General features: G+C 46.3%; 1 protein-coding gene across 1 annotated transcript in view; it reads left to right on the top strand.

Annotated features, from left to right (window-relative positions):
• Positions 1 to 11,929, top strand: part of LOC147423136 (putative serine/threonine-protein kinase PBL11) — a 28,737-nt gene extending 16,808 nt beyond the window's left edge. Inside the window, exons 3-6 of the mRNA XM_086501003.1 lie at positions 10,264 to 10,399; positions 10,693 to 10,835; positions 10,929 to 11,055; positions 11,156 to 11,929. Of these exons, the coding sequence (XP_086357129.1) occupies positions 10,264 to 10,399; positions 10,693 to 10,835; positions 10,929 to 11,055; positions 11,156 to 11,475 (726 nt within the window). The 3' untranslated portion in view covers positions 11,476 to 11,929. The remainder of the gene's footprint in view (positions 1 to 10,263; positions 10,400 to 10,692; positions 10,836 to 10,928; positions 11,056 to 11,155) is intronic.
• Positions 11,930 to 12,147: the final 218 nt, after the last annotated feature.

The following is a 12,147-nucleotide window of genomic DNA, read 5'->3' as shown; positions in this document are numbered from 1 at the left end:
ACGTTGATTGGCCGGCCGCTAAGTGCACGGTGCGCTCTCAATGAGTGAAAAGAGGCACAAGGGGAGGCTGGACAAGCCCTTCTTTCTTGGGTTGCCTGTCACTCTTCAAAAACATGATTAGGAATTGACACGCCCAAGTGGTCTTGGGTTGCGTGCAACCGAAACAAGCAAAAAAAATTATGTGGTTCTTGTGGTTCTTTCCTTGAGTGATACAAAACACTGCCAAAGCTTTGATACCAATGTTAGGTGCAGCGGAATGAATGTTTGAACTTTGCTCAAGACGAGTGCTCCGAACTGTGCTCAAGGTTCCTTTTGTTCTTATGGAAGGGAGAACCTTCCGTTCTTAATGAGAGAGTGCAAGATCACAAACAAAGTGAATGGACACTGTGCGTGCAAGTGTATGAGACTAAGAGATAGAGAGAGAAGAATACGACACTAGAAGTTGTCAAACCCTCCTCCGAAGGCCCCACTCTCTATGGCGAGAGCAGTCTACTTATGATTGCACAAATCTCTACAATGCTCGGACTTGCCGACGCTGTCGACGATGATGAGGACGATGACGAGACGAGCTAAAAACTGAAAACGCTAAGGGCTGAAATCTGCAAATCTTTATCTGCTGAATTCTGACACTTTTGTCGGGGATGATGTCGATGACGACGATGCGATGACGACGCGCTGAAAATGTAGATGCTGAAATCTGCATTTTCTGGGCTGAATCTCTTGCGGAATCTGATCGTGTGGCGAGGATTTGCTGCGGGAAGGTGAGAGTCTGCGAGGTTAGGGGGTTCTTCTGTGATGTCTAAAGTCTGAAAACTGAAAATGTTGGTGTTGCTTGAGGTTCCGTCGCGGTAATCTGCAAAATGTGAGGTTGGTCTGCAAATCAAAAACGCTAGGGCTGAATTCTGTGCTTCTGCAAAAATGCTAGGCTTCTGCTGTGTTTTGCTATCGCCGGGTTGGTCTGCAATGCAAAATGCTGGGGTTGATCTGCAATGGAGAAAAACGCTGGCTGTCCTTGGCTGAAAACGGTAAGTCTTCTGCCCGGGGGGGGGGGTCTTGCCGAGAAGTTGCCTGTTGAGCAAGGTGCTTCTGCTGCCTCTTTTGCCAATTAGTGCTAGTCTAGGTTTGCTTATATACAAACTTACTCAATTTGCCCTACCTACTTTCCAACAAAAATCACTTAAAAATAATAAGTGAAAAATGTCAAAAATAGGTAAAATAGGCTAAATGCACTGGAAAATTCCCCTGAAGGATTCTAATGGGTTCTGATGGGAATGCTTATGATCATACTGTGTGCAACCAGAGGATATGCATCTACACTAAGTGTTTGGGCATGCACGGTTTGCGAACAGACTCACAAAAGTGCCAAATCACTTCTAAATCTAGATTGACTGGACTGATTGAACCCTGATCATGCTATAGCTTGTCCACGGACACATAGGGTTGGATGTGTCACGTGACAAGGGCTGCAGAGCATTATTGGAGGAAAAACGCCAAAGGCAGGGACTGTATGGCGATGAGGCTTGATGAAAACCCTAGGGTTGATGTGAAGGGAAAACGCTAGCATGGGGGATCTCTTCTTGGAGGGAAAGTCGCCACCAAGGGGTTCTTGCTTGAGAAGTTGCCTGTTGAGCGGTAGAGCTCCTGCTGCCTCTTCTGCCAATTAGTGCTAGTCTAGGTTTGCTTATATACAAACTTAGTCAATTTGCCCTACCTACTTTCCAACCAAAGTCACTTAAAATAATAAGTGAAAAATGTCAAAAATAGGTAAAATAGGCTAAATGCACTGGAAAATTCCCCTGGAGGATTTTGATGGATTCTGATGTGGATGCTTATGATCATGCTATGTGCAACCAGAGGATATGCATCTACACTAAGTGACTGGGCATGCACGGTCTACGAATAGACTCACAAAAGTGTCAGATCACTTCTAATCTAGATTGACTGGACTGATTGAACCCTTGTCGTGCTGTAGCTTGTCCACAGACACATAGGGTTGGATGTGTCACGTGACATTCGAGTATCTTTATTTCTAGATGTATCCTGTGGTTTATTATGGGATTTTTTCCCATGATCTCATTGTATATGTCTTAGGATTTTTCCTATATTTCTTGTATATTAACCTATGGTCGAATTTATGTAATGCAAAGGGCAAAGCCCCATTTGCAAAAAAAAAAACAAAGAGAGAGAGAGAGAGAGAGAGAGAGAGAGAGAGAGAGAGAGAGAGAGAGGTGAGAGTGCGCTTGTGCGGAAGCGTAAGAGAGGAAGAGAGAGACAGTAGACCACAAACGCAAGATATGGTGAAGAGGAGGCGATCAACCCCCCATGACTATCATGAGCAAAAGACATAGTATACAATGACCAGATAGTGAGGAAGTGGGTACCCCTTGGCCCCATAAATAGGTGCCCAAGGGAAGGTAGGGCAATGCCAGATAAAATCTTCCACAACCCAACAAGAAATGAAAGAAATATGAGGGCGCCCGGACAAGGTGGACGGTCAACCCAAAAGTGGACGGCCGGACAGTGCAGTCTAAATGCATATGCAAAGGGTGGCTAGCCCGGAGGCACACTAGCCGTACATGTATGCCCTAGACCTCTGTGTGAAGCAACAGAGTGGTGTTAGATTAACACCCCCTCTCAGCACTAAATGCTGAACAAACCGCATGAAGCCAAAGATGTGAGGCAAATGATGAAGACGTCTGCTGCGATGTCCACTAAAGGACAATACTCTGGTGTACTCCGCGAGTGTATTAGCAGTCTGAGGTGTCCCGACCGCCAAGAAGTCTCCAAGGTAAGGTGCCATCACGAGCAGTGCAGCAAACTGCTGTACTCCGTCGATACAAGGTGAATATATTGCGTGAAGGTCCCGAAATGAGTGAAAACAACTCCTTGTCGTAAAAGAAGTGCCAATCGGCCTACTAGTGTCGTGCTCAATAGGATCTGTGGTGTCTGTAGTCAAACCGTCTGGAGAAAATGGGGAAGCCTAGGAACCGTCAGGAGAATGATCGGAAGCTTGCAATGGATGGACCTGTAACCCAAGGTCGCCAAGTGGCTAAGCTGTGTAAAACTCCAGGAAGGCGAGATGTAGCAATCTGCGCTGTAAACTCCTTCAAATCAAGGAAAGCCAGACTAAACAGTCTGCACTGTAGAATCTACCATAACCTGCAACAGTCACCAGGAGACCGCACGGACCACCACCGAATGGTGTTTTGTCTGTAGGTAGGGTAATCAAAGATGAGGGGAAAGCCAGACTCTAACCGTCTGCGTTGTAAGGGTCTCTGAGAAGAGGGGTGGTCATGTTAAAGTTGAGGCATCTCAAGTGAACTGCCCAATGTGATCCCATTATTTAGTTTGGCTTTTAGGTATTTATTTTACTTGTCAAAGTCTTGGGTAGGGCAATTTACTAGGATTGCTATATAAGCAACCCCTTGCCTCCATTGTATACACATTCAATTACTCATTGCCAAGGTTGATTGGTTCAAGAGACTCTCTCTCTCTCTCTCTCTCTCTCTCTCTCTCTCTCTCTCTCTCTCTCTCTCTCTCTCTCGTGCTCACTCCCCTGGGTCTCTACGCTTCCGCATTGTCGACTTTGACATGGTATCAGAGCGGTGTTGACATCTTGGCGTGGAGGAGCATCCCAGAGAAGAGAAGCCCGGGTGAGTTCCCCCCCCCTCGCTGGTCGTCGGCATCCCTTGTAGCCCATATCGGATCTCTTCCCTCCCTCCCTCTAGCAGAGTTCTAAAATGCTGGTGGAAACTGGTCACTGACTGGCGTTTTGAAGCTGCGTTTTAAAATGCTATCAGCAGAGCCTCTTCTCCCGGCACCGCTTGTGAAACCCCCCCCCCCCCCCCCCCCCCCCCCCCCCCCCCCTCCTCCCCCTCCCCCCCTCCCCCGCGCTGAGTGTTTTGAGACGTTCTGTGTCTCTTGGCGGCTCCAACAGTACCCTACCCAGCGACTGCATTCTAAAATGCTTCCCCCAGCGCTACCGGAAATGCCCTCTCCCCTTGCGTTTTGAGACGCCTCAGGCAATTGGCGCTGCTGCTTGGCGTGACCGGCGACGGCGAGGCTCCCAGCCCCGATAGCGTTTTGTAACGCTACGACGACGTCTCCCTCCTCTCCACGATGGCTCCATCATGAAAATGCTACAACGTTTTAAAACGCTAGTGGCAGCCTTGCTTTGAGCAACAGCTTTGGCCTGGGGGAGAGGGTGTGGAGCGACTTGGACGAGAACTTTGTGGAGCGGTTTTTGAAAATGCAATAGAAGCAGAGGGTGCGACAAGCATTGTACATGGGAGTGGCTTCGTGCCAATCTTGCGGCTCGGGAGAGGCGACCAGTTTGGAGCTTGAGGGGCGGGAAATTGGATTGCAAAGGAGTGGATCGGCATCAGCCTGGAGTGCTTGCGGCTTGGAATTTGGAGCAGCGAGGAGATTTATTGTGGCCTATTGGAGTGCGAGAAGGTAAGAAATACCAAGTTTTGCAACTTCAAGAAGGCACCCCCTTGCTTGAGCGCTTGCGACGACATCGACCAAAGACAACCAAAAGCTATGGATAACGGATCGTCAACCATCCATTTAGCGGCCTGTGCACCGGCACAGTTCTCAAGGAACCCGGCAATTTGTTTGGCTCGAGTTAGTGAACTCAAAAGCAAATGGAGGAGTTTGCTAGAGGACAACGGCAAAGGTTAGTTGGACACGGATTGCAGTACTAGTACTCAGTTAGCTACCTCGGTACTTGAGAGGTATGATCACAATTGTCAAGAATGTGACTCGACGCTTTGTTTGGCTCGGGAGTTTGAAGCCAAAGGCAAAAGCAAGAACTCACAGGAAGACAAGGATAAAGGCAAGGTGGACAGAGATTACGGTAATAAAGATTTGACAGAGGAGATCGGCATGGCACTCGTGACGGTGGCCACAGTGGCCTTGACGTCAGATTTCTAGTCAAATGACAGGTGTCACCACTAGCTTCAGCTAGAGAGAGGCTTGTGAGTGGCAGAGAGGGGCAAGCAATGCTCCCTATAATTAATTTGGACCCTTGTGTTGGAGTTCAAATTATTGGTGTTTGGACCCGTAGGTCGGAGTTCAATGCACATGCATCTGGTAGGGAACCAATCAGAATGTCTAAAACACTATGGATGGGCTAGCCAATTCATTGTTGTGGGTCAGATTATGGATAGGATGTGTTCCAACAGTTCATTATCTTGGAGTTTTATATTTTGGATGTGATGTGTTTACAGTTCACGAATGGGGATTATTGGACGTAGTATGGTCTACAGTTCAAAGTTTCTACAAAGGCAACCGATGCTCAAGATGGCATTACTTTCAGGCACAAAGTTGAGGAGAGCAACACCGAGGTGTATCCAGTTGGTGGCCACTTTCTGGGGTGTCCATGGTAGCTTCTTCATCGACTTGGTCTCACTATCGATGTCCACTATGAGCTGCAAAGAGGGTGTTAAAGTTTAGGCATCTCAAGTGAACTGCCCAATGTGATCCCATTATTTAGTTTGGCTTTTAGGTATTTATTTTACTTATTGGTCAAAGTCTTGGGTAGGGCAATTTACTAGAATTGCTATATATGCAATCCCTTGCCTCCATTGTATACACGTTAATTTATTCATTGCCAAGGTTGATTGGTTCAGGAGACTCTCTCTCTCTCTCTCTCTCTCTCTCTCTCTCTCTCTCTCTCTCATGCTCACTCCCCTTGGTCTCTACGCTTCCGCATCGTCGACTTTGACAAGTCAGACCAAGCTGTCTGCACCGTAATCATCCTGCATGAAGTAGGGAAGCCAGACTGAGAAGTCCACGCTGTGAAGAACCTCTGAGAAGAGGAAAGGCCAGACCAATCTGTCTGCGCCGTCTTGCTTGTATCTCCTGCCTTCAATCCTCCGGTGTCTAACCAAAACAAAATCCATGCCAACAACGCCATCAAACCACATTTCGGTGTGGCTCTCAATGTGAATGAGTTGGGAGTGTCCTACTACCCAGGTCGGGGGATAAGTCTGCTGTAAGTTTACCGAGGTCGAGTGTAAGCAACTCTGAAGGTAGCAATCCAAATGATTAGGAGTGTAGAAGAGCAACTGCACTACCATCCAAGCCAAGCTCCGGGTGACTGAGGATGTGGTTGCGGGATGCTTGATGTCACGCATCTCGCGGGTGAAGTCTCCAAGAGAGTCCAAGCACTGAGTCCCACTCCAGTTTGTAGATCCAAGCAATGAACTTGTCCAAGAAGAGATCCAAGATCCTCTCCCTAAGTCCATGTAGACGCTCCTGTGTTGCGGTCAAGTGGTAAATGTCTGTCCACCAAAGATGGTGGTGTCTTCTCTGGGGAATGTCGGAATCCTATCTGCCATGAGCATGGCCATATCTCGTGTGAACTCCTTTGATGAGTGCATAGGTGTGTCCAAAGCAAACCACAAGTCACCACCCCCTCTAGAGTGCGCAACCGCCGAATGATGGTTGGAATGAATGGATCTCCCAAGGATCGTACGCCGGTAGATGATCAAGCCGATGTCGAAGATACCGTGTACTGTAGCAATCATTGAGAGACCGCATGGACCACTATTGGACGGTGTCCTGGCAGAGGTAACTTCATCATTTGTAAAAAAACGCAAACCATGTGTCTGTTGTCCACCCAAAAACGCAACTGCGAGGTAATGAAAACGCTGCCGTCCAGTGATTTTCAGCATGCTCGTACACTCCCGACATGGTCCGGAGCGGTGCAGAGGGTGTAGGGAGGTCACAACCCTTGGTGGGCTGAAAACAGAGAAAACAGCAGGTGTTGATGGCTGAAATCTGTAGCAGATGAAGAGGATTCTCGTCGGCAATGCACCGGATGCAAGGCCGGGTGGGAAGGCAAGATCTGTAGTGTCCAGAAGCTGGGCGCTGCCCCTCCATGCTGAAAACGCTGATGCTCCCAAAAACGCACATGGGCTGCAAAATTGCAACTGAAAAAGGGGCATTTTCGGCGAGGATAAGGGTCCTAGACCCTAGCACTAGAAGGGAAAACGGCACATCCATTGGTTTCTTGCAAAAATGTAGATGGCAAAGCATTCCTTTGCGATGGAAGCTGTCCAAAAGTTGGCGCCACCCCCTCTTGCAGGCAAATTTGCAGAAATGCTGCTATTGAAGAAAATGCTGGCTGGTCTGATCTTCTTGGGATAGAACGTGATGCTGAAGCACTAGTCCCATGGAGAGCCTAAAGCTGCTGATACCATGTGAGACTGCGTGTGCACGGAAGAGAGAGAGAGAGAGAGAGAGAGAGAGAGAGAGTAGACCACAAACGCAAGGTATGGTGAAGAGTGGGCGATCAGCCCCCCATGAGAGAGAGAGTAGATCACAAACGCAAGGTATGGTGAAGAGGGGGCGATCAGCACCCCATGATTACCATGAGCAGAAGACCCAATACACAATGACCAGATAAGTCTGGAAGTGGGTACCCCTTGGCCCCCCATAAATAGGTGCCCAAGGGGAGGTAGGGTAGTGCCAAATAAAATCCCCCACGACCCAACAAGGACTGAATGAAGTAGGAGGGCGCCTGGACAAGGTGGACGGCCGGCCCAAAAGTGGGCAGCCGGACAGTGCAGTCTAAATGCATATACAAAGGGTGGTCAGCCCGGAGGCACACTAGCCGTACATGTATGCCCTAGACCTGTGTGTGAAGCAACAGAGTGGTGTAAATCTAACGAGAGAGAGAGAGAGAGAGAGAGAGAGAGAGAGAAGAAGAAGAAGAAGAAGAAGAAGAAGAAGAAGAAGAAGAAGAGAATTTTCAATGTCGTACGAAACTATCCCAAGAGACCTTAAAGATCTGTCCGGCGAGGAGAGTTGAACTCAAGACTTGTTATTTGAGAGGGAAATGGCATAACCAATCCACCACACTTGGGTGATAGAAAGGTTATACCATTTTCCTCTTTCTTATTAGCACACACCCACACACACACCCGAGAAGCTTTAACGTCATAGAAAAAATCTCAAAGACCTTAAAATCTGTCTGCCGAGAGAGAAGCTTTAACGTCATAGAAAAAATCCCAAAGACCTCAAAAATCTGTTACTAACTGGAATTAACATTCTACCACCCTTGGGAGATAAAAAGGTTATTCTGATATCCTCTTCTCTCTCTCTCTCTCTCTCTCTCTCTCTCTCTCTCACACACACACACACACACACACACACACACACACACACACACACACGAAGAGTAAGTTTTAACGTCTTAGGAACAATCCCAAGAGACCTCAAAGATCTATCCGACGCGTCTTGAACTCGAGACCTATTACTCTGAGAGGGATAATCAATCTCTCAAACTTGGGGTGATAGAAAGGTTATTCGAGGATCCTCTCTCTCTCTCTCTCTCTCTCTCTCTCTCTGAGAAAATCTTCTATTAAATAAACATCTCAAGGGGACAACCTCAAGATAAAATGTACAAAAGCCGATCACCACAGAGGTGTGATCCCAAAATGTCCATAAATATACAACGAATAGCCAAGACTATTTCATTGTCTACTTGGAGTTCCCTTCCCAGTTCTAGTTTTCGGGAGCTACCTTCAGCAAGTGGACTGATCTCTGACAATTTCTTGTCTGCTCCAGTGCAACACTCCACTACTCACCTTGTGGCCTCCTCTTGCAATCTCTTTGTGATGTCAACTGTATCTTCTCCCTCATCTTTGTCATCGGCTGTTCTTTCCCTTCTGTTTACTTATCACCTTTTGCTATCGGATGATCCTAGTTGGCAGGCCTTAGTATGATGTCGAACTCTTAGATGTTCATTGTCCTTTTCACCGCTCGTGGCCTTCGGTGGTTCAGGTTTTGATCTACGATTGTAGAGTGAGCTTGTGGTGGAAGTTCCTATCTTTCGGAAGCTGTTGTCATTCTCTCTCCACTTGGCTTGCCAGAGCATTTTTACTCTCTTTAGGAGAGGCTTTTCCCTTGGCTCTTAAATTCTACAGTTTGCCCCTGTGGCTAGTTGTATCCAGTTTTACAATTTCCACTTTGTTGCCTTTGGGCCTGCTTTGTAAACGTTTATGTACTTGCCCTCAAAATGAGCACCAAGAGGGCGGTCTGAGGGTTTTTTCAAGTAATAGAAATCAGCCTCTTTTCTTTGCACAAAAATATAAATAAGTAAATGACCAGAGAATGTCGTTTGTGAGCGCCTAATAATTGTGCCTTACAGTCCCCCCTTGAGGGTTTTTGTGTAGGCACAAGGCACATTCCCCGCCAAAGTGAAAAATCGCCCATCTTTACTTTGTGCAGAAGAGCTTCTGTGACCTGGTCCTATTGGGGCTCATCCATAGGAATGAACACTCCAAAAATCACAATGAGGAGTCGACCAACTTTTGCCGCAGTCGTAGCAGCACCAAGCAAGAGCGATCGAACCGGCCAGCTTGAAAGAGCTTTTGATCAGCTTATGGAAGAGAACCGTGAACTCAAAGCTCGCATTAGCAAGCTTGTTGCATGCTTCGACTCCATGGTCAACCTCGCCAACAAAAAAGCAAAAGAAGTTGAAGCAAAAGTCACTCAAGCTCACTTTTCATCCATTGCCAAAGTGAAGACCAGTGTGACATTGGAGCTTTGCGAACAAAACCTCCAAGAAGAGAACGCCCTCAAAGTGCGCATTGGTGGACTTCCCTCACCGTGGTGCACCATCGAGGACACCCTCGAAGAAGCAATCACTAAGCTCAACGACATCCTTCAGTCAATTAATATAAAGCCGGAAGCCATCTCTTGGATCAATGACGCACATAGGCAAGTGTCACCCGAGCAGTGTCTTCTCACTTTCAAGGATAAGGAGGAGCGGATGAGGTTGCTATGCCAGTCCCACCTCCTCAAGGGAACGAAGATTTGGTTTGCTAAGGAGCTCACCCCGACTCAACTTAAGTCTAAAAAATGCGAGCTTAAAAAGGTGTATGAAGCCCGAAAGCAAGGAAAATGGGCAGTATATCGTGGGGGTAAAGCCATCATCCAGGAGTTTCGATCTCCCAAAGGGGCTCCCCCTTTGCGAGCTGACCCCCTTAGGTCCTATCTCTTTTTTTTTCCCTACCCTCTTGGTGGACTCTCAGTCCTTAACTGATATGTATCCAATGCTTTAATTAGGACACGTTGTAATGTTGTTTTTGTATCCGGTCCCATGGGTCATATTTGACCTCTGTGGATGATAATGCAATCTCTCTCTCTCTCTCTCATGCTTGATCGTATAATTGTAGCCCTTGCAAGCATAACTCACTTATGCTTGAGTTTGGTGACACATGTTTGAGTGGTTTGTGCTTGTGTATGCAGGCTGAAGTGCGTTTTCTTGGGGGACTTCGTCACCACAACCTTGTCAAGTTGATTGGCTTTTGTGCTGAGGTCGACCATCGACTCCTCGTGTATGAGTTCATGTCTCGGGGAAGCTTAGAAAATCATCTTTTTCGAAGTAAGATATTTGAAATAAGTTTTTCTTTTCTGTATGCTGCATTCTAGCCTTAATTTTCTTGTTTTTTAGCAAAGTCATTATGCCTCACATTCTAAATTCACAGCTGCATGTTTCTAGCAAATTATGCAAATTGCCTCACCCTCCATGATGTCTCAATGATTCTTTCTTATTGCAAGTGAAAAATTCAGCATTGCAAACAAGTGAACGTCGATGCTGATTCTCCAAGCAGCTTGTCCCTTCTATATACTTTGAAACTTTTTTGAATTTTTCATTTTTGTTATGAGCATTTTCAGAGGGCAATCACCATCAAACTTTGTCATGGGCCACTAGGTTGAAGATTGCAATTGGTGTGGCAAGCGGGTTAACTTTCTTACATGATGGGCAAAGACCTGTCATTTATAGAGACTTAAAGGCTTCAAATATCTTACTAGATTCAGTAAGTTCTCATTATTTCTTTGAAATTTTCAGGCTTATTTCATGAATGCAAATTTGCTTTGATATTGATTAAGGTTTGTCTATTCAATAACAGCAATTTAATGCCAAGCTTTCGGGCTTCGGTCTTGCCAAGGATGGACCGACCGGGGATAAGACTCATGTTTCCACTCGCGTGATGGGAGCTTTATCGGGCTATGTAGCTCCGGAATACGCTGCCACAGGTGGCGCTTGTATCAAGATTTTTGGTTTTGTACCTATATTTTACGCCTAGCTACGGTCTGGTTTGATAACATTTACTTCTGCTTATGTCATTTTTCACAGGACATTTAACAGCCAAAAGTGATGTTTATAGTTTTGGAGTGGTGCTGCTAGAGATATTAACTGGATTCAAGGCTGTCGACAAAACCCGACCAATTGATGAGCAAAACCTTGTTGATTGGGCAAGGCCGTACCTCAATGATCAGAACAAAACATTGCTCATCATGGACAAAAGGCTTGAAGACGAGTACCTCCCTATTGGAGCTCAAAAGGCAGCACACATAGCCCTTTGCTGTTTAAACACAGAAGCTAAATCTCGACCGACAATGGGGAGAATACTCGAAAGTCTTGAACCCCTCCTTAATGCTACAGACATATCATAGTATGCAGCTTTTAGATCAATTTTTTGAGCAAAGTAGTAGGGAGGAAGAGTGTGGCTTATCGGTTTCGCAATCTCCCTAGGCCTGAAAATCAGATGGTTGCATTTAGTTTTTTATACTTTCAGATCCACTTGAAGGACACATGTCCAACGCGGGACCTTTGAGGTTTCATCAGGAAGGCTTGTTTTAGCTTGCAAGGGGATGTTCACTATGCATGTCACTCACGAACGTCGTATATTTGACAGATCGGTAATCAAAATGTCTATACTTGGGTGTGTGGAGAGGTGGTCCAGCAAACTCTTTTGATAAGATAGTGGCTACCATTTAGCTTGCTAACTCAGTTGCGGTTATTCATCATGCACAACATTGCCAGAGTTGTTTGGTCCTTAAGTTGTGGCAAATGCAAACAACATTCCTACAAGGATATATATAATTTACATTATCAATTTATGCAGTTTGTAAACAATGTACTCAGCAGTCTGCTTTCTGGGAGACAATGTGGAGCATTTTCTTGCAAAAAAAAGTAAAGGGAGATGCCCTGCACGGGATACACCGCATGGTACTAGGTTCACATGTATCGTGCTTACATGGCAACATCAAACAAAAGATGTCTCCTTGATGACTACCACATGTATTGCATATCAAACACCGCTAGCATAATTTGGGTTGAGCCAA

This window comes from Adiantum capillus-veneris, chromosome 26 (assembly GCF_014529385.1).
Source record: "Adiantum capillus-veneris isolate H3 chromosome 26, ASM1452938v2, whole genome shotgun sequence".
Taxonomy (NCBI): Eukaryota; Viridiplantae; Streptophyta; class Polypodiopsida; order Polypodiales; family Pteridaceae; genus Adiantum; species Adiantum capillus-veneris.
This window is presented reverse-complemented; position numbering and strand designations above follow the sequence as displayed.